We start from the raw sequence: 18,674 nt of genomic DNA, 5'->3' as shown, positions 1-18,674 counted from the left end.
TTTGCCAGCATTCTCAAAAATTTTAGAAAAAGTAATGTACAGGCAGCTTCTCAATCATCTGACCACAAATAACATATTATCAAGAACACAGTTTGGATATCTGAAGGCTTCTGATATCGAGAAGGCTATTTACACCTACAGTGAAAATGTACTTAATTGATTAAATAACAAATTACAAGCAGCGGGTATTTTCTGTGATTTGTCAAAGGCATTTGATTGTGTGAACCACAACATCGTTTTAAATAAATTAGAATTCTATGGTGTCACGGGCAGTGCTGCAAAATGGTTCAAGTCATACCTCGCTAACAGGAAACAAAGGGTGTCAGTGCAAGGGACTAGTGAATTAAGTCATCAGTCATCATAAGAATGGGAAGAAATTACATGTGGTGTCCCACAAGGATCCATCTTAGGGCCATTGCTTTTTCTTGTGTACATTAATGATCTCTCCATCAGTTACACTGCCAGAAGCAGAGTTCGTTTTGTTTACAGATGACACAAGTATTGCAATAAATAGTATGTAGAGTGTAGTTCTAGAAAGATCTGCTAATGATATTTTCATGGATATTAATAAATGGTTTAAAGCCAACTCACTGACATTAGACTTTTAAAAGACTCACTCTATGCAATTCAGAATCTGTAAGAAGTTTCCACCCAGCATATGCATAAGGTATGAAGAAGAGCAGATAGAAGAGGTTGACAGTCAAATTCCTGGGATTACAACTTGATAATAAATTCAGTTTGGAGGAGCACACCACAGAACTGCAGAAACGCCTTAACAAATCTGTATTTGCAATTCGTATGTTAGCTGACATGGAAATGAAAAAGCTTGCATACTTTGCCTACTTTCATTCCATAATGTCATATGGTATAATATTTTGGGGTAACTCTTCAAGTCAAACAAAAGTTTTCAGAGTCCAAAAGCGTGTAATACGTATTATTTGTGGAGTAAATTCACGGACGTCCTGTAGAAACCTCTTCAAAGAACTGGGTATACTAACTACTGCCTCTCGGTATATTTACCCCTTAATGAAAATTGTCCTAAATAATATCTCTCTCTTTCCAACAAACAGCTCAGTTCATACATACAATACCAGGCACAAAAATGATCTGCACAAGGACTTAAAAGCACTTACTTTAGTTCAAAAAGGAACACTCATCTTCAATAATTTGCCAGCAAAGGTAAAAAATTTAGTTACAAATAAAGGTCAGTTTAAAAGGAGCCTGAAAGACTCACTAGTGGCCAACTCCTTCTACTCCATTGACGAATTTTTTAATAGAAACAAATGATGTATTGTATATATTCATACTATTAGTATTGTTATTTAAGCTTTTTTTTTTTTTTTTTTTTTTTTAAAAAAACGACATGTTCCACATCCATGAGTATCTCTTCAGCACGGATCTATGGAATGAAAAACTAATCTAATCTAATCTGACCTCGTTGATGGGATGTTAAACACTAATCTCCTCCTCCTTCTTCTTCTCCTCCTCCTCCTTCTCCGACAGGAAATGAATCCTGTCATACAACTGAAGGAAGGAATATTGAGTTTAACATCCCATCGACACTGAGGTCATTAGAGATGGAGCACATGCTCGGATTGTGTCAGGGATGGGGAAGGACATTGGCCGTGCCCTTCAGAAGGAACCATCCTGTAATTTACCTGGAATGATTTAGGGAAAGCAGCATGGAAAACCTAAATCTGGATGGCTGGACGCAGGTTCGAAACACCGTCCTCCTGAATGCGAGTCCAGTCTGCTATTCACACGCAACTGAGACAATACTCCATAAGTAAGCAATTTAATTAGAAGTCGCTTGTGAGGAATGGTGTCAAAAGCCTTCTGGAAATCTAAAAATACTGAATCAATTTGATGTCCCATATCAATACCACTCATTACTTCGCAAGGATAAAGAGTTAATTGTATTTCAAAAGAACAGTATTTTCTGAATCTGTGTTGACTATTCGTAAATAAATTGTTTTGTACGAGGTGATTCATAAAGTTCATACACAATATACTTTTTCAAAATTCTACTGGAAACCAACATTAGTGATATGGGTCTGTAATTCGTGGTTTCCTTTCTCGAGTATTGCTGTGACTTGTCCAACTTTCCAGTATTTAGGTAAGGATCTTTGTACAAACCAACTGTTGTATATGACTGCTACGTATGGAGCTATTGTATCAGCATTCTCTCAAAGGAACCTGACTGGTATACAATCTGAACCAGAGACCTGGCCTTTCTTATCTGTTTTAAGCTGTTTTGTTACACTGAGAATATCTACATCTATGTTACAAATGTTGGCAGCTGTTCTTAATTCGAATTCTGGAATATTTACCTTGTCTTCTTTCATGAAGGAATTTCAAAGAATCATGTTTAGTAACTTTGCTTTGGTGGCACTGTCATTGATAACATCAATATTATTACGCAGTGAAGGTACTGACTGTATCTTGCCACTCGTGTACTTTGCATACAATCAGAATCTCTTTTGGTTTTCTGTAGATTTCAAAACTTCTCCAGTTTTGGTGATTCTGAATTCTTTTATATTTAGCATTTTTGTTATGCTTCTGCAACAGTATTTTGACTTGTTTAGTGTACCATAGACAGTCTGTACCATCTCTTATTAATTTATGTCGTATACCTCTCTCAATTGCCGTCGATACTATATCTTTGATTTCAAACCACAGCTGGTTTGTGCTTACACAGTCGGATTGGAAGAAGTGGAGACTGTTTCTTAGGAAAGTGTTAAGCAAATTATTATCTGATTTTTTTTAATAGAGGTATTTTATGTTTATTTCTGATAGGTTTGGATGTTATAGTATTCAGTCTAGCTATAACAACCTTGTAGTCACTAATCTGTCAGGACCCTATTTGGTCAGGATTATTTGTTGCTAAGAGGACAAGCATGTTTTTGCAACCATTTACAATTTGCGTGGGCTCCTGAAGTAGCTGTTCAAAATAGTTTTCTCAGAAGGCATTCAGAACAACTTTGGATAACATTTCACGCCTACCAGCAATTTTAAACATGTATTTCTGCCAATATATCGAGGGTAGATTGAAGTCACAGCCAACTATAATTGTATGAGTGGGGTAATTATTTGAAATGAGACTCAGGTAATCTTTGAACTGTTCATCTGAGTCAGATCAGTAAAAGGAACCAATTATTAATTCACTCTGGTCAAGTATAACTTCTACCCAAATTAACGCAAAGAAATTATCTACTTCAATTTCATTAAAAGGTAAACTATTTCATTGAACTTTTTCGATGTTCTCCATTGATCTTGTGTATCTGATAAGGATCCCATATCGCACAGCAATACTCCCAAAGAGAATGGGCAAGTGTAGAGTAGGTAGCCTCTTTAGTAGACCTGTTGCATCTTCTAAGTGTCCTGTCAATAAAGCACAATCTTTGGTTTGCCTACCCCACAACATTGTCTAAGTGATTGTTCCAATTTCAGTTCTTATCCCTAAATATTTAGTGAATTGACAGCCTTTAGATTTGCTTGATTTAATGTTTTAACACCACACAGATACCTTTGCAAAACATTTTTGCATTGGTTTCGATCTTCTGAAGACTTAACTAGATGGTCAATGACAGCATCACCTGCTAACAATCTAAAAGGGCTACTCAGATTGTCTCCCAAAATGTTTATATAGATTAAAACAGCAGAGGGCCTATAACACTACCTTGGGAAACAGTACATACCACTTCTGTTTTACTCGATAGTTTTCCATTATTTGCTACGTACTGTGATCTTTCTACAGGAAATAACACATAAGTTCGCACACCTGAGATGTAGGCACACAATTTGATTAGAAGTCGCTTGTGAGGAATGGTGTCAAAAGCCTTTAGGAAGTCTAAAAATATGGAACCAATCTGAGATTCCCTGACGATGGCATTCATTACTTTATGTGAATAAAGAGCTAGTTGTGTTTCATAACAACAATATTTTCTGAATCTGTGGTGACTTTGTCAATAGGTGATTTTCTTTGAGGTGTTTATTAGGTTAGAGCACAATGTGTGTTCCAAAATCCTACTGTAAATCAACATCAGTGATATTTGTCTGTAATTTGTATTTCCTTTCTTGAGAATTGGTATGACTTGAGCAACATTCCAGTCTTTAGGTATGGATCTTTTGTTGAGCAAGTAGTTGCATACGATTGCTCAGTAATAACATCTGCATCAAAAGAAACATAATTGGTATACAATCTGGACCAAAAAACTTCTATTTATGAAGTGATTAAAGCTCCTTCACTGTACTGAGGATATCTACTTCTAAGTTACAAATGTTGGCAGCTGTTCTTGATTCCAGTTCTGAAATATTTACTTTGTTTTCTACAGTGAAGAAATGTCAGAGAATCATATTTGGTAATTCCGCTTTTGTGGCATGTCATCAGTAACGTCAACATTCCTGTCACACATTGAAGGTACTGATTGGCTCTTTCTGCTGATTTACTTTACATATCATCAAAATCTTTCTGATTTCTTTTCGCCAGATTTCAAGACAAGAGTTTCAATGTGGAAACTATTAAAAGCACCTCACTTTGAAATCCAGACTCTTTTCCACCTCGCTCTGAAATCCAGACTTTGTACCAAAAGACCACAGTCAGTTCTGTCGACAATGCTACAGTTGGTGAGATCTGCCTTCATCTTACAAGCAAGACTAACAGACTTTACCACTTCAGATAGCTAGCCGAAAACAGAGAATCTCTTCCAATCCAAAGCAAAACACATCGTTGGTACCTGTGCTCTTTACTGTATCCAGAAGCACCGGTTCCACATCTGAACTCCTCCCGGTATGCACACAAAGTGCATACTGAATTCCTTCCCCTCCTTTGCAGCCGCACCCCTAAGAGGCCCCATTACGAGCCTAACATTGAAGCTCCCATCTACCAGTAATCCCACTTTCTGTGTATGCCCAGACTTTGTGGACCGAGAGGATTCCCGTAGAACAGGGCGAGCAATTTCATCTGGCTCAGGAACTTCTGTCAACCACAGACAGCGCCCAAAACTTGTTCATCGGACAAACTGGAAGGGGCCTCAAGATCACCCTTTCCCTCCCCTCCTCCAAGAAAGTCTTTCACAGCATGCCTCCCCTCGGACCAACCTCTCACTCAACCACGGGTAAGGGGTTAATTTCAGTGCAGGCAGTACCTGTGGTGACCATGGTAGTGGACCGATTGGGGGACACACACGGGACACCCTCAGATCACTCCATCTGGCTGCCCAAAACGATGCCCATTGGCAATAGCCTCAAGTTGCATGACTGTAACCAGCATTGCCTGGAGCTGTGAGCAATGGATTACCAACTCTGTTTTCATCTGAGCACAGTAACTATAGTTCCTACCCATACAAAATATGGCCTGACAAACTCTCAGACATGCACAAAATACAGGAGTTGAAGCTAAAGAACTCTCATGAAATTTAAAATAAGTCACTTCTTATGAGAAGCTGGGCCAACTCACAGTAATCTGATGCACTGCTGCTGCTGCTGCTGCTGCTGCTGCTGCTATGAGACCTATCACTCGACTGGAGGATCTAATTACTATAAGCAGCAAACACAAAACAAATGCCTGGTGAGATGCAAATAGCAGTTTTATGCACTGCAAAGTTAATAAAGGGCAGAACTTTGATAAATACACAAACATGCATGAAATATAACGAGCACCGCTGCCGTTATTGTGAGAGCTATCACTTGACTTCACAAATCAAGGCGTCACTGTTACATCAGTGCTAACTGGCTTCCTTCATTCCTGCAGTAGTTCCATGAGCGTGAGAGTCTGAGAACTGTGGCACTATGGTCACTTCCTACTCATCGACTTGTTCTCTCTTACTGAAGCATGCATTAGTATAGTGTTAATTGTAATTTATTGTTAGTATGGAAGATGAGTACACTATCTTGCTGCTCTGAAGTAGCGCTCACAAGGCAAAATGACCAATTCTCAGAATCTGATGGCGTTTAACAAAACTGTGTTTTGTGGGACTGTGGAGGATGTAAGACAAAAAGTAACTGATGCAAAGTACACAATTCAAAATGTGATGCATTAGAGAAGTGATATCTGGAATAACTTTCATACTGTAGTCAATGCTTCAGATGAAGAACAAATTTCATCCAATGAAATGGTTGTATTCTTGTTTAGTCCACCTCCACCATGGGAAAACATATGTAGTACATCAAAATGGAAGCTGCGCACAGAACAACCTCATTGTTAAACCCCAAAGTCCAAAAAGAGCATTTTTTTTTATATTCATTTTGTCATGGCAACTTACGTTCACTGGCTAACATGTGTTGTGTACCTTATCATTCATTTATGTAATGTATTTCAATAATTAGTCACCATTTAGACATTGCACTTCATCCTCATGACATTTTCTGATAATGTCATTACTGACTTGGTAACCACATGAAAGTGTGCTACATGTCAATGTAATTGTTACCAAGTTCAGAGATGTCACAGGACTCACTGGCAAGTTTAAAGTGAGTACACAGAGCTCATTACTGATCCCTAATACACAGTTTACAAACACCTACCTTACACAACTCATTAATTTGAAACCTCATAATGCCTGAAATACACTCCTGGAAATTGAAATAAGAACACCGTGAATTCATTGTCCCAGGAAGGGGAAACTTTATTGACACATTCCTGGGGTCAGATACATCACATGATCACACTGACAGAACCACAGGCACATAGACACAGGCAACAGAGCATGCACAATGTCAGCACTAGTACAGTGTATATCCACCTTTCGCAGCAATGCAGGCTGCTATTCTCCCATGGAGACGATCGTAGAGATGCTGGATGTAGTCCTGTGGAACGGCTTGCCATGCCATTTCCACCTGGCGCCTCAGTTGGACCAGCGTTCGTGCTGGACGTGCAGACCGCGTGAGACGACGCTTCATCCAGTCCCAAACATGCTCAATGGGGGACAGATCCGGAGATCTTGCTGGCCAGGGTAGTTGACTTACACCTTCTAGAGCACGTTGGGTGGCACGGGATACATGCGGACGTGCATTGTCCTGTTGGAACAGTAAGTTCCCTTGCCGGTCTAGGAATGGTAGAACGATGGGTTCGATGACGGTTTGGATGTACCGTGCACTATTCAGTGTCCCCTCGACGATCATCAGTGGTGTACGGCCAGTGTAGGAGATCGCTCCCCACACCATGATGCCGGGTGTTGGCCCTGTGTGCCTCGGTCGTATGCAATCCTGATTGTGGCGATCACCTGCACGGCGCCAAACACGCATACGACCATCATTGGCACCAAGGCAGAAGCGACTCTCATCGCTGAAGACGACACGTCTCCATTCGTCCCTCCATTCACACCTGTCGCGACACCACTGGAGGCGGGCTGCACGATGTTGGGGCGTGAGCGGAAGACGGCCTAACGGTGTGCGGGACCGTAGCCCAGCTTCATGGAGACGGTTGCGAATGGTCCTCGCCGATACCCCAGGAGCAACAGTGTCCCTAATTTGCTGGGAAGTGGCGGTGCGGTCCCCTACGGCACTGCGTAGGATCCTACGGTCTTGGCGTGCATCCGTGCGTCGCTGCAGTCCGGTCCCAGGTCGACGGGCACGTGCACCTTCCGCCGACCACTGGCGACAACATCGATGTACTGTGGAGACCTCACGCCCCATGTGTTGAGCAATTCGGCGGTACGCCCACCCGGCCTCCCGCATGCCCACTATACGCCCTCGCTCAAAGTCCGTCAACTGCACATACGGTTCACGTCCACGCTGTCGCGGCATGCTACCAGTGTTAAAGATTGCGATGGAGCTCCGTATGCCACGGCAAACTGGCTGACACTGACGGCGGCGGTGCACAAATGCTGCGCAGCTAGCGCCATTCGACGGCCAACACCGCGGTTCCTGGTGTGTCCGCTGTGCCGTGCGTGTGATCATTGCTTGTACAGCCCTCTCGCAGTGTCCGGAGCAAGTATAGTGGGTCTGACACACCAGTGTCAATGTGTTCTTTTTTCCATTTCCAGGAGTGTATTTACTTGCAACTATTGGTTTCTTTCTCAAAATACTCAGTTTAGTGTTTTGTACCATGTGTATCATTCTGAGCAGACGGTTTGGGACACACTGTATATTGTACCACACAATGAATTTCTACTACAAAGGAACAGAACTGAATTTCTGTCCACCTTTGCCCCCCCCCCCCTTTTTTTTTTAGGCTGAACTTTATAGTTATAAAAGAAATTGTAGAGCCAAGAAATAACCGACCAGAACAAACAGAAAAATTTGGTAACAACAGTATTATGAAAAGGGATAAATTGCTACTCACCATATAGTGTAAATGCTAAGTCACAGATAGGCACAACAAAAAGACAACAAGTAAGCTTTCAGCCAAAATGGTCTTCATCAGAGTTAAACACATACACACATGCGCGCACAAAAGAAACCCACATGCACAGGACAACAGTCAATGGCTGCCGTGGCCAGACTGCGAGCAGCAGTGTATGATGCGGGGAGGCTGGGGTTGGGATGGGAAGGGGTAGCAGGGCAGGGGCGGGGGACGGAAAATTGCTGCTTGTGGGAGCATACAGGGACGAGGTGGAGAGAAGGTAGGGCAGCTAGGTGCAGTTGGGAGGATAGATAGAGTGCGGACAAGGGGGAAGGGCCAGGGGGGACAGCAGAAAAGGAGAGAAGTAAAAAGACGGTGGGTGGATTGGTGAAATAAAGGGCTGTATAGTGCTGTCATGGGAACAGCGTGGGCACAGGTGGGTAAAGGACAAAGACTAATGAAGGTTTACGTCAGGAGGATTACGGAAATGTAGGATATACTGCAGGGTGAGTTCCCACATCCACAATTCAGAAAAGCTGGTGTTAGCAGGAAGGATCCAGATGGCACCGGCAGTGAAGCAGTCACTGAAATGAACACCATGTTGCGCAGCATGCTCAGCAGTTTAGCTTGTAAATCACATGACTGGTTTCGCAGGTATCCCTGCCTTTGAGGGGATAAGTTATGCTTGTGACCAGACTGGAGTACTAGATGGCAGTGGTGGTGGTGGGAGGACGTATGGGACAGGTTTGGCACCTAGATGTATTACAGGGATATGGACCAGGAGAGGCAAGAGGTTAGGAGCAGGGTTTCCGTAGGGATGGACAAGGATATTCTGTTGACTTGGTAGGCAATGGAATACCAGTGTGGGAGGGATGGGTAGGATAGTGAATAGGACATTCCTCATTTCAGGGCACGAGAGAGCTAGTCGAAAAACTGGCGGAGAATGCAATTCAGTTGCTCCAGTACTGGGCGGTACTGAGTCATGAGGGGATTGCTCTTCTGTGGCCAGACAGTCGGACTTTGGGAGGTGGTGGGCCACTGGAGAGAGAAGGCATGGGAGATCTGTTAATTACAGACCAAAATTAGCCTTCCAACCTTGTACAAAAACAGATCTCCTGTGTCTTACCTCTCCAGTCACTCCATCATCTCACAAAGAACCATCATCTGGCCACAGAGGAGCCATTCTCCTTGGACTTGGTACCATCCAGGAATGAAGCAAATGAATCGCATTCTCCGCCAGGGTTTCGACTACCTCTCATCGTACCTGGAAATGAGGAATGTCCTGCCCACTATCCTCCCCACCCCTCCCACAGTGGTATTATCCTGCTGCCCATCAAACCTACACAATATCCCCCTCCATTCCTATAAAACCTCTGCTCCTATTCCGTTGTCTCATGGCTCATATTTTGTAATATGATCTAGATGCAAGACCTGTCCCATACGTCCTCCCATCATTGCCTATTCCAGTATAGTCACAAGTATTACCTATCCCATCAAAGGCAGGACTACCTGTTAAACCCGTTCTGTGATCTACAAGCTAAGCTGCAACCACTGTGCTACGTTCTATGCGGGGATGACAGACAAAAAGCTGTCTCTGTTCACATGAATAGCCACCAACAAACTGTAGCCAAGAATCAGCTGGACCATCCCATTGGTCTTCATTTCAATGACTGCATCACTGCCTGTGCCATCTGGATCCTTCCTACCAATGCCAACTTTTCTGAACTATGTATGTGGGAACTCTCCCTGCAATATATCCTACATTCCCGTAACCCTCCTGGCCTCAACCTTCGTTAGTCTTTCTCCTTTATCCACCTATACCCACCATGTGCCCATTCTAGCACTACAAAGCCCTCTATTCCACCAACACACCCACAATCTTTTTACTTCTCTTCTTTTCTGCTGCACCTCACCCTCCGTCTAACACCCTGCCTCCACCTAATTGCCCTACCCTCTCTCCACCTCACCCCGCACTCTTCCCATTCCCGCCCCAGCCTCCCCCTTACTCCCATTGCACAGATTGCCTCTCCAATCTTGCGCTGCTGTTCCCAGTATGGCCTTGGCAGCCACAGACTGTTGCTGTGTGTGTGCGCGCGCGTGTTGCGTGTGTGTGTGTGTGTGTGTGTGTGTGTGTGTGTGTGTGTGTGTGTGTGTGTGTGTGTGTGTGACAAAGGCCATTAGGAGAAAGCTTTAAGTTTGAAAATCTTTTTGTTGTGCCTATCTGCGACTCAGCATCTCCGTTATACAGTGAGCAGCAATCTATCCTTTTCATAATACTGTCATTATTCCAACCTAGAGCCATTTGATAAGTAGATTTCATGCAGGTGCTGCAAGATGTCATGTGAAGCAACTCAACAGTTATAGTCTAGTAACATTTCCCTATAACCAATTATGGCAGTCTTACCACTTACCTCAACAACCGTGGCAAAGCTTCGATTAAGGCCCTCAGCCTACCCGAAAAATTCCAAAATAATTTGCTTAAACTGAATTTAATCTGATCTGATCATGAATCCTAGTATTTTTTTTTTATTTTTTTTATTTATTTTTTTTTCAAATATTTAACGTTTGAATTTCATATAGGCACCCACTATTATAGTGCATCACTCCCCTAACTTTGCAACCAATAGCAGCTCAGAATACCATGCTCATTACAAGCAAGCCCAGTACGCCTGTTTCTTTCACGTGGCAGACTGGGGTTTCTACAGTGTGTATACGGTTTTTAAAAGCTGGCATTTGATTTGTTTCTTCTGCTCACCAGCAGGTGGACACATGTCTAAGTGGAATGACAAGTCATTCAGCAGTTCCCTAATAGATAGTGCTATTCACATTGTCTAGCACACTAGCAGCAAGCTGGGCATAATGAGAAACCATTAACTCTTAATTTAAGTGTTTATTTAAAAAAACACGAAGACATTCATAATTCACAGAAAATAAATGTTAATGCGTCACAGGATGATGTTGCAACATTATAGGAAATAGCCCGTGTATTTTCATTGGTCCTCAGATTAAAATTCAGTAGTTTTACTTATTTCAAATGTTGGTAGTTCCATAGCATGTCTGTAGGTCTTCAAATCAACAGTACTAGATGTGCTTATGGTGAAACCTGGAACATGATTGTTGCAGTTAAAATGTTGTAAGCAGTGGTAGTGAAGTGTATTTCACTGTGCCCTGTCATGTGTGAGGTGTCAACGTCAATTTATCTTGTCATTGGGTTGTCGAAAGGAAAACTAAGTTGTCTAATATTTAAATCATTATCATATAACACATAGTACTGCTTTCTATCTCAAACTGCCATGGACACATTTATTTCTACACGAGACCCACTGAATTTTGTAACTGAAAACCCTGCATTCTTCTCTCATCTTTCTTTGGAAGATAAACTCCTGCTGAAAGAATGAAAGCCAACACCAATTCTGCCTATTACAAAACATTATGGAAAATTTATAAGACATTTCCAAACACAATGGTACTATGGTTAAGTGGCAACGTTTTTAAGTAACAAACCTCCTTCTTTTTACTGTGTGCTATTTGGAACGGGTAATAACAGTTTTGAATGGTGTAAGTGGGGAGTAGGTGAAGAGCGTTTTCAAAATTTCCTTTCAAATGCTACGAGGTATGAACATTCATTTTAAATATCACATCAGCTGTTAAATACAGTCAGCTAGGTACAGTAATAACTGACCAGGGTCTTTTAGAAGTAACATGCTTGAGAGCTTTGCAACGTAACAAGAAGGTTGATCAAAACAGAAGTATAATAAAGAAAATAATTTTGACTATCTGCTTTTTAGCACAGCAAGAGTTGGCTCTTTGAGGTCATGATGAATCTGAGGTGTCAGTAAATAAAGGGAATTATTTAGAACTTTCGGACTTCTTGGCAGAAGATGAATCACACATGAAGGATCTTTTATCATCCAGTGGAGTATTTAAAGGTGCTTCCTCTGACAAAGAGGACGAATTTATAGCTTGAATGAGATTTTCACTCTGCAGCGGAGTGTGCGCTGATATGAAACTTTCTGGCAGATTAAAACTGTGTGCTGGACCGAGACTCGAACTATGGACTTTTGCCTTTCGCGGGCAAGTGCTCTACCAACTGAGCTACCCAAGCACGACTCAAACCCCGTCCTCACAGCTCAGTTGGTAGAGCACTTACCCATGAAAAGCAAAGGTCCCGAGTTCGAGTCTTGGTCCGGCACACAGTTTTAATCTGCCAGAAAGAATTTATAGCTTGTTTATGGGTTTTGCTAATGAACAAAATTCAAGTGAAGTTAAACATATACCTTTTATATCATTAAATGCTGAGAAAACAATGGATACTAGAAGTTTGAGTGTAATTTTTTGTTCTGCAAATAATGAATCAGGAGAAATACAAGAGATTCTCAGGGTTTTATGACTTATCCAAAGACCAGACTGCACAAGACATAGCCATTATTTTACTGCAAGTGCTAAACAGTTTGGAATATTGATTAAAAAACTTATCGCAAATATACAACAGCTGCAGTGCACTGGCAAGGAAAAATCATGGTGTCCATTTTATTGTGAAACAAGCATATCATCATGCACTCTTTATTTACTGCTACACACATCAGTTGAACCTTGACCTCGTCTAAGCTTGTAAAAAAAAATTACAGAAGTAAAAATTCTTGTGGGATATCTATCAGGATTTCATGCATTTTTTAGCCGTTCCAGTAAAAGAAATTAACTTCTGAGATAAAGGGAATTTAAACTACCCAGTCCTTGTGAAACAAGGTGAAAATTCCATTCATGCACTGTACAAACCAATATTCTTCACTATACAGACCTGAGAGCAGCATTTAATGATGTGATAAACAATGAAAGGTGAAACAACAATTCTTTACATCAAGCAACTGGGCTAAATAGTATATCACACTTTTCTTTTTCTACTACAGCTGTTCAGTTTGATTTTCCAGCATGCAAGTACCTTGTTTATCATCTTGCAAAGTGAAACTTTTGACATAAACTACTGTAAGCTCAAAATTGAAAACTACATTAAGGCTGTTGAAAGGCTAAGATGTGAGGAAATTATTTTAAATGCAAAGTGGAAGCTAAGAGCCATATAAATTCAGCAAGAATAACTGAAATTTATTTTAATGAAACAGAAGCAAGTATTCAGAAATTGAGAAGGCTAGCATTCGAAACAGTTGACACAGTAGTAGTAAACATGGAAACTAGATTCCAGGACTTTCATGAAACAAATTTTACAGAGCTTGTAAATAAAAAGTTCTCAGTTTATAGTAGGCCAAACAATTTCTCAAACCATGATACTTAAAATATTGACTAATCTTTGACAGCGAAAAATTGAAAGGAGAATTTGTATTTATGACAACAGTGGTGATAAACGTCTACGGCTTCAGGACCTCCTTGAAACTATTATAAACAATGGATTAAAAAACGTGTTCTCTGAATGTGTGAAATTATTGTCATTGGTTCTTGGAATTCCAGGAACCACTACGTCTTGCAAAAGAAGCAACACAATGACAAATGACATACTGACAAACTTGGCAATTTTGGCTATTGAGAAGGAAACTGTCAGATCTTAAACGAAACAACAAGAGTTCATATCTATCAAACAATGGAAAATCCAGGATGGAATTTTAACAATATTATGAAAAGGAAAGTTGCTAGCCACTATATATAGGATATTCTGAGTCACCATGGGCACAACACATCTCTGCGATTTAGATCAAGGGAGAGGACACCTCATCCACATTCCTCCAGAAACTCAACAGCTTCTTCCTCATTTGCTTCATCTGGTCCTACTCAACCCAACAAACCACCTTCCTAGATGTTGACCTCCACCTCAAAGATGACTACATCAATGCCACTGTCCATATCAAACCTATTAACCACATGAAATACCTCCACTTAGCCACCCGTGGTTCATCTCTCAAAATATACCGAGGGTCTCACTGAGGCTTTCACAGACCGTAATTATCCTCCCAACCTCGTACAAAAACAAATCTCCCATGCCTTAACTTTCCAATCTCCCACAACTTCCCTAAGTCTCACTGTCCAGCCACAGAGGAGCATTCCCCTCATAACTCAGTACCACACAGAACTGGAGCAACTGAATTACATTCTCCAACAGGGTTTCGACTACTGCTTGTCATGCACTGAAAGGAGAAATGTCCTGCTCACTATCCTTCCCACCCCTTCACAGCTTGTGCCATATGGATCATTCCCACCAACACCAACTTTTCCGAATTGCACAAGTGAGAACTCTTCCCTGCAATATATCCCACATTTCAATTACTCTCCTGGCCTCAACCTTCATTAGCCATTGTCCTCACCCATCCCATTCTAGCACTTCACAGCCCTCATTCCACCAATGCACCCAGTGTTTTCACTTATCTCCTTTTCTGTAACGCCCCCCCCCCCCCCCAAAAAAAACCTCTCCTCTGCCCTCCATCTAACCTCCCAACTGCACCTAGCTGCCCTACCATCTCTCCACCTCGCCCTTGAGCACTCTGCAGCACCTCTTCACTGTCTGCCACCCCTACCAAGCTATCCCTCCATCTGTGTGTGTGTGTGTGTGTGTTCTATTTTCGACACAATGGCTGAGAGATTATACTGTGACAGTCTTTTTGTTGTGCCTATATGCAGCTCAGGAGTTCATCTCTCGTGTTTGCGATGTTTCCTCCATGGGAAAGGACAGGATAAACTGATTTATAAAAAGTTGTAACTGTCAGTTATATTTTTATTAATGTATAGGTGTTTAATATTTTTATGCATTTATTTATAACAATTTCTGTAGAAGTTTCTGTCTTAACAGAAATATGTAACTAAGTTACTTTTGCAGTATTTCTATTTTACAAGTTTTTTGTAAGATCTTTTTCTTTTTGAAATTCGTAATTCTCAGCCTACCATACAAAAAGTGCCACATTTCGCCACTGCTCAGCAACCATAATAAACAACAATGATGACACATCACATCCCATGCACATATTTTTTCCTCATCTTTGCCGAAGATTTTCTTTTACACAACAATTTCTTTCCATCTCTTCAGTTTGGTTGGCATCTATAAAATAAAGGGACTTTCTCATTTGAGAGATAAGGATCCAAAGAATCAGTGGGGAAATGACAGTACACCTAGCTCTTATACTGCCTTGAGTTTGGTGGCGCACATATTAACAATACTATTAATAAATTTCAATACCAATAATGAACTGTATTTATTAATACACAAAACCTGTACAGAAAAAGATAGAGCGTATTTAAAAATTCACAACTTTACTCTTCGTGCTCTGTGTGTAGCTTTAGATGACAAAATGAACAGTGATAAAAAAAAATTCTGGCACAGTCACTCACGTAGCACTTAGAACAATACCCCTGACAGCCACATAATAAATACTAAATCTTACACTCATAATTTAAAAAACATACATAATGCAGTATTTTGCTTCCTCACAGTAGTGTTTGTTATCTGCTTACACAAAAAGCACGAAGTGGTCAAATGAAATATCACATTTTACAGTGACAACAGCATTTGTCAAACTACTGGTTCACAATACTGTATACCAATTAACATCAAAATGTAAATCTGACTCTAAAAAATAGTTTCCTGCATTGAAAACCCAGATTTATTTCTTTCAATCTTTGGAAGAATTGTGCTGTGGGTATTGCACACCCCATAATAATAATAATTATTACTATTATGATATAATATGAGAAGTTATGGTAATTACTGTGTGGTGTATGCTTCTGCAAGAATTCAGTACCCTGCATAGCCACGAAGTAACATTCTGAGTCCACATGTTGGCAAATATGTCTGAAGACCATTTTTATTTAAGATGACATCTTGGTACATGAATACTTCAATTCAAAGCCTCTGTTATCCTTCACCTGCTTCTAGTTTGCTGGTTTCAACAGTGTCCCTCTGTGATGAGTTTCCATTATCCACAGAAAGAGATTCATTACTTGCTGATGAATCTTTATCACAAATGTTTAGGCAACTCTCAGATTTTTCACTGCTTTCGTCAGGAACATTTTTGTCTTTGAACTTGTTGACCTCTGAAAATGAACAAGTAAATAAGTTCGAGCTTTTAGGAGAGCCCACTTTTCTGGTGTGTGTGTGTGTGTGTGTGTGTGTGTGTGTGTGTGTGTGTGCGTGGAAGAAATACAAGCACCAAAACTTGCATTAACATGCTCTTATACTACAAGGTGACTGGTCTCGTATGCATGTTGTGGGCACTAAAATTTTCCACTAATACCTGCAATCAGACTACTTTAAAGTAAAGCAACTGAAAATCACAACTGAAAATATTGAAATGAACTTATAAAATTCTTATCAAGTTAAGATTCATATGGAAAATTGTAACTTCAATACACATCAACCACTTGATGATTATTAATGATGATTAATATTGGTAAATAACAGGAAAGGTATGTGGGCAATGTTGAAGTATTTGGGGATCCTAAAATTAAAGACTTGGTCTACAAAGGAAAAATAAGGACATAATTATAAATGCAGGAAAAAAGAATAGAAGTAAATGGAAGGAGGGACAAGAGTGTGGAAAAACAAAGAGCAGCTTCTGATAGATACATTTATTCTATTGTTTAATCAGAAATGGTTCTTACCATACTTTGAGACATCTGCTCCTAAAAGCCGCAAATAGTGAACACAGTCATTTGTTGGTACGTATGCTCGTACAGATTTTATACCTCGCCATCCCACCATGTGCAATGGTGTAGTACAGTTCATGTCACCATCATTGGTGGGCTCACCTTCATACACCAACACACAGCTGCCTTGTGCTGTAAATTTTCAAAAACAAAGAATGTCAATGTGCCGTTCTCGATTGTGTATATAATACGTCAGCAAGATTTAATTACATAGAGGACAGAGGGCACCAGTGCTCACCTAAGCCACTAATACTAAAATAGTACTCGTAAGCTAAGAAGGAAGGAAATACACAATTTACTCTCAACAGCAATTCTATTCGAAACAAGTCAAACACTGGAAACGCCAGGATGGAATGTGGCAATATTATGCGAAGTCAAACAACGGAAAATCCAGGATGGAATAATGACAATATTATGAAAATGGTAGATTGCTATTCACCATACAGTGGGCATGCTGAGTCACAGACAGGCATAGCACAGACAGGCATAGCTTCCAGCCAAAAGGCCTTCTGCTAACACACACACACACACACACACACACACACACACACACACACACAGAAATCACTGTCGTGCCACCGAGGCCAGAGACAGTGGTCATGCATGTGTGTGTGTGTGTGTGTTTTTTTTTTTGGGGGGGGGGGGGGGGGGGGTTGGGTATGGCCAACATTAAAAGAAAGCCTTTTGGCTAAAATCTCATTAGTTTAGCAGTCTTTTCACTGTGCCTGTCTGCAGCTCAACATCTCCGTTATATGGTGAGTAACAATCTACCCATTCCATAACACTGTCCAATAGGTAGATTGCTACTCACCATACATCTCCTTCTATATGTTGAGTACAATATATCCTTTGCATAAAGAACAGTATTATGGTTGATATGCTGATACAGTGCGCTGGCAGCAGTAAAAATATTTGGTATCTGAGTGTTGAAATTAGTCCTTCCAGTTACGAGCCCAGCATTCTATCACCGTGTTACATTCCTCTGGAAGAGTTAAAGACACAGAAACGAAATAGTTAAAATACTATCGTCTTTCTCTGTGGTCAAACAGATTTCTACACTGTGGAATATTTGTAAAATATTGCAACATTCTGGCTTTTACTGGAACGGTATGGTCTCTGAAAACAGAGGACTTTTCCTCAAAATAATTTTATTTCTTCACCGCAACAATGCTTTTAACAAGATGCACACAGTACAGTTAGAAATTGGCAACTTTAATACAAGGCTCTGATAATTTTTTGGTTACTTTTTACTGAGAAGTCTGAAGATATGGCTTTCATTCAGAATGTCCATTTTTTTTATTCATTCATACTTCATTTTACTCTGAATAATTTCCTTTTCCACTGTCATACACATTAACAATCTTCCACTCAAATTAAGGTGCTGCTTAGACCTTCCCAACAATTACATTATAAGAGAGAAAAACATTTTTTTTCTTTTTTTTCCCTTGCCGATTCAGACTATCAAATCTCAAATAAGCTTAACTCCAATATTATGAAAAGGATACACTAGCACTCCCCATAGAGTGGAGATGTTGAGTCACAGACAGATACAACAGAAAAGACTGCTACAAAAGTAAGTTTTCAAGCAAAAAGGCATTCTTCTGAATTCACACAAACACCGTTCACACACACATGGGCACTGTCTCTAGCTGCTGAGACCGGATTAGAATTAGCTTAATTTTATTTTAATTCAATTCAATCTTTTTCTCTGTCTCTGTTCACTGTTAAACACCTCATACATGCTGTATTC

At 40.6% G+C, this 18,674-nt stretch overlaps 1 protein-coding gene across 1 annotated transcript in view; it reads right to left on the bottom strand.

Moving 5' to 3' along the window:
- Positions 1-15,455: 15,455 nt before the first annotated feature.
- Positions 15,456-18,674, bottom strand: part of LOC124802510 (tRNA (cytosine(34)-C(5))-methyltransferase) — an 81,540-nt gene continuing 78,321 nt past the window's right edge. The window contains exons 14-15 of the mRNA XM_047263343.1: positions 16,880-17,056; positions 15,456-16,312 (exon numbers count right to left, since the gene is read on the bottom strand). Of these exons, the coding sequence (XP_047119299.1) occupies positions 16,134-16,312; positions 16,880-17,056 (356 nt within the window). The 3' untranslated portion in view covers positions 15,456-16,133. The remainder of the gene's footprint in view (positions 16,313-16,879; positions 17,057-18,674) is intronic.

Source organism: Schistocerca piceifrons, chromosome 6 (assembly GCF_021461385.2).
Source record: "Schistocerca piceifrons isolate TAMUIC-IGC-003096 chromosome 6, iqSchPice1.1, whole genome shotgun sequence".
Lineage (NCBI taxonomy): Eukaryota > Metazoa > Arthropoda > Insecta > Orthoptera > Acrididae > Schistocerca > Schistocerca piceifrons.
Note: the sequence above shows the minus strand (reverse complement) of the source record. Positions and strands in the feature narration are given on the sequence as shown.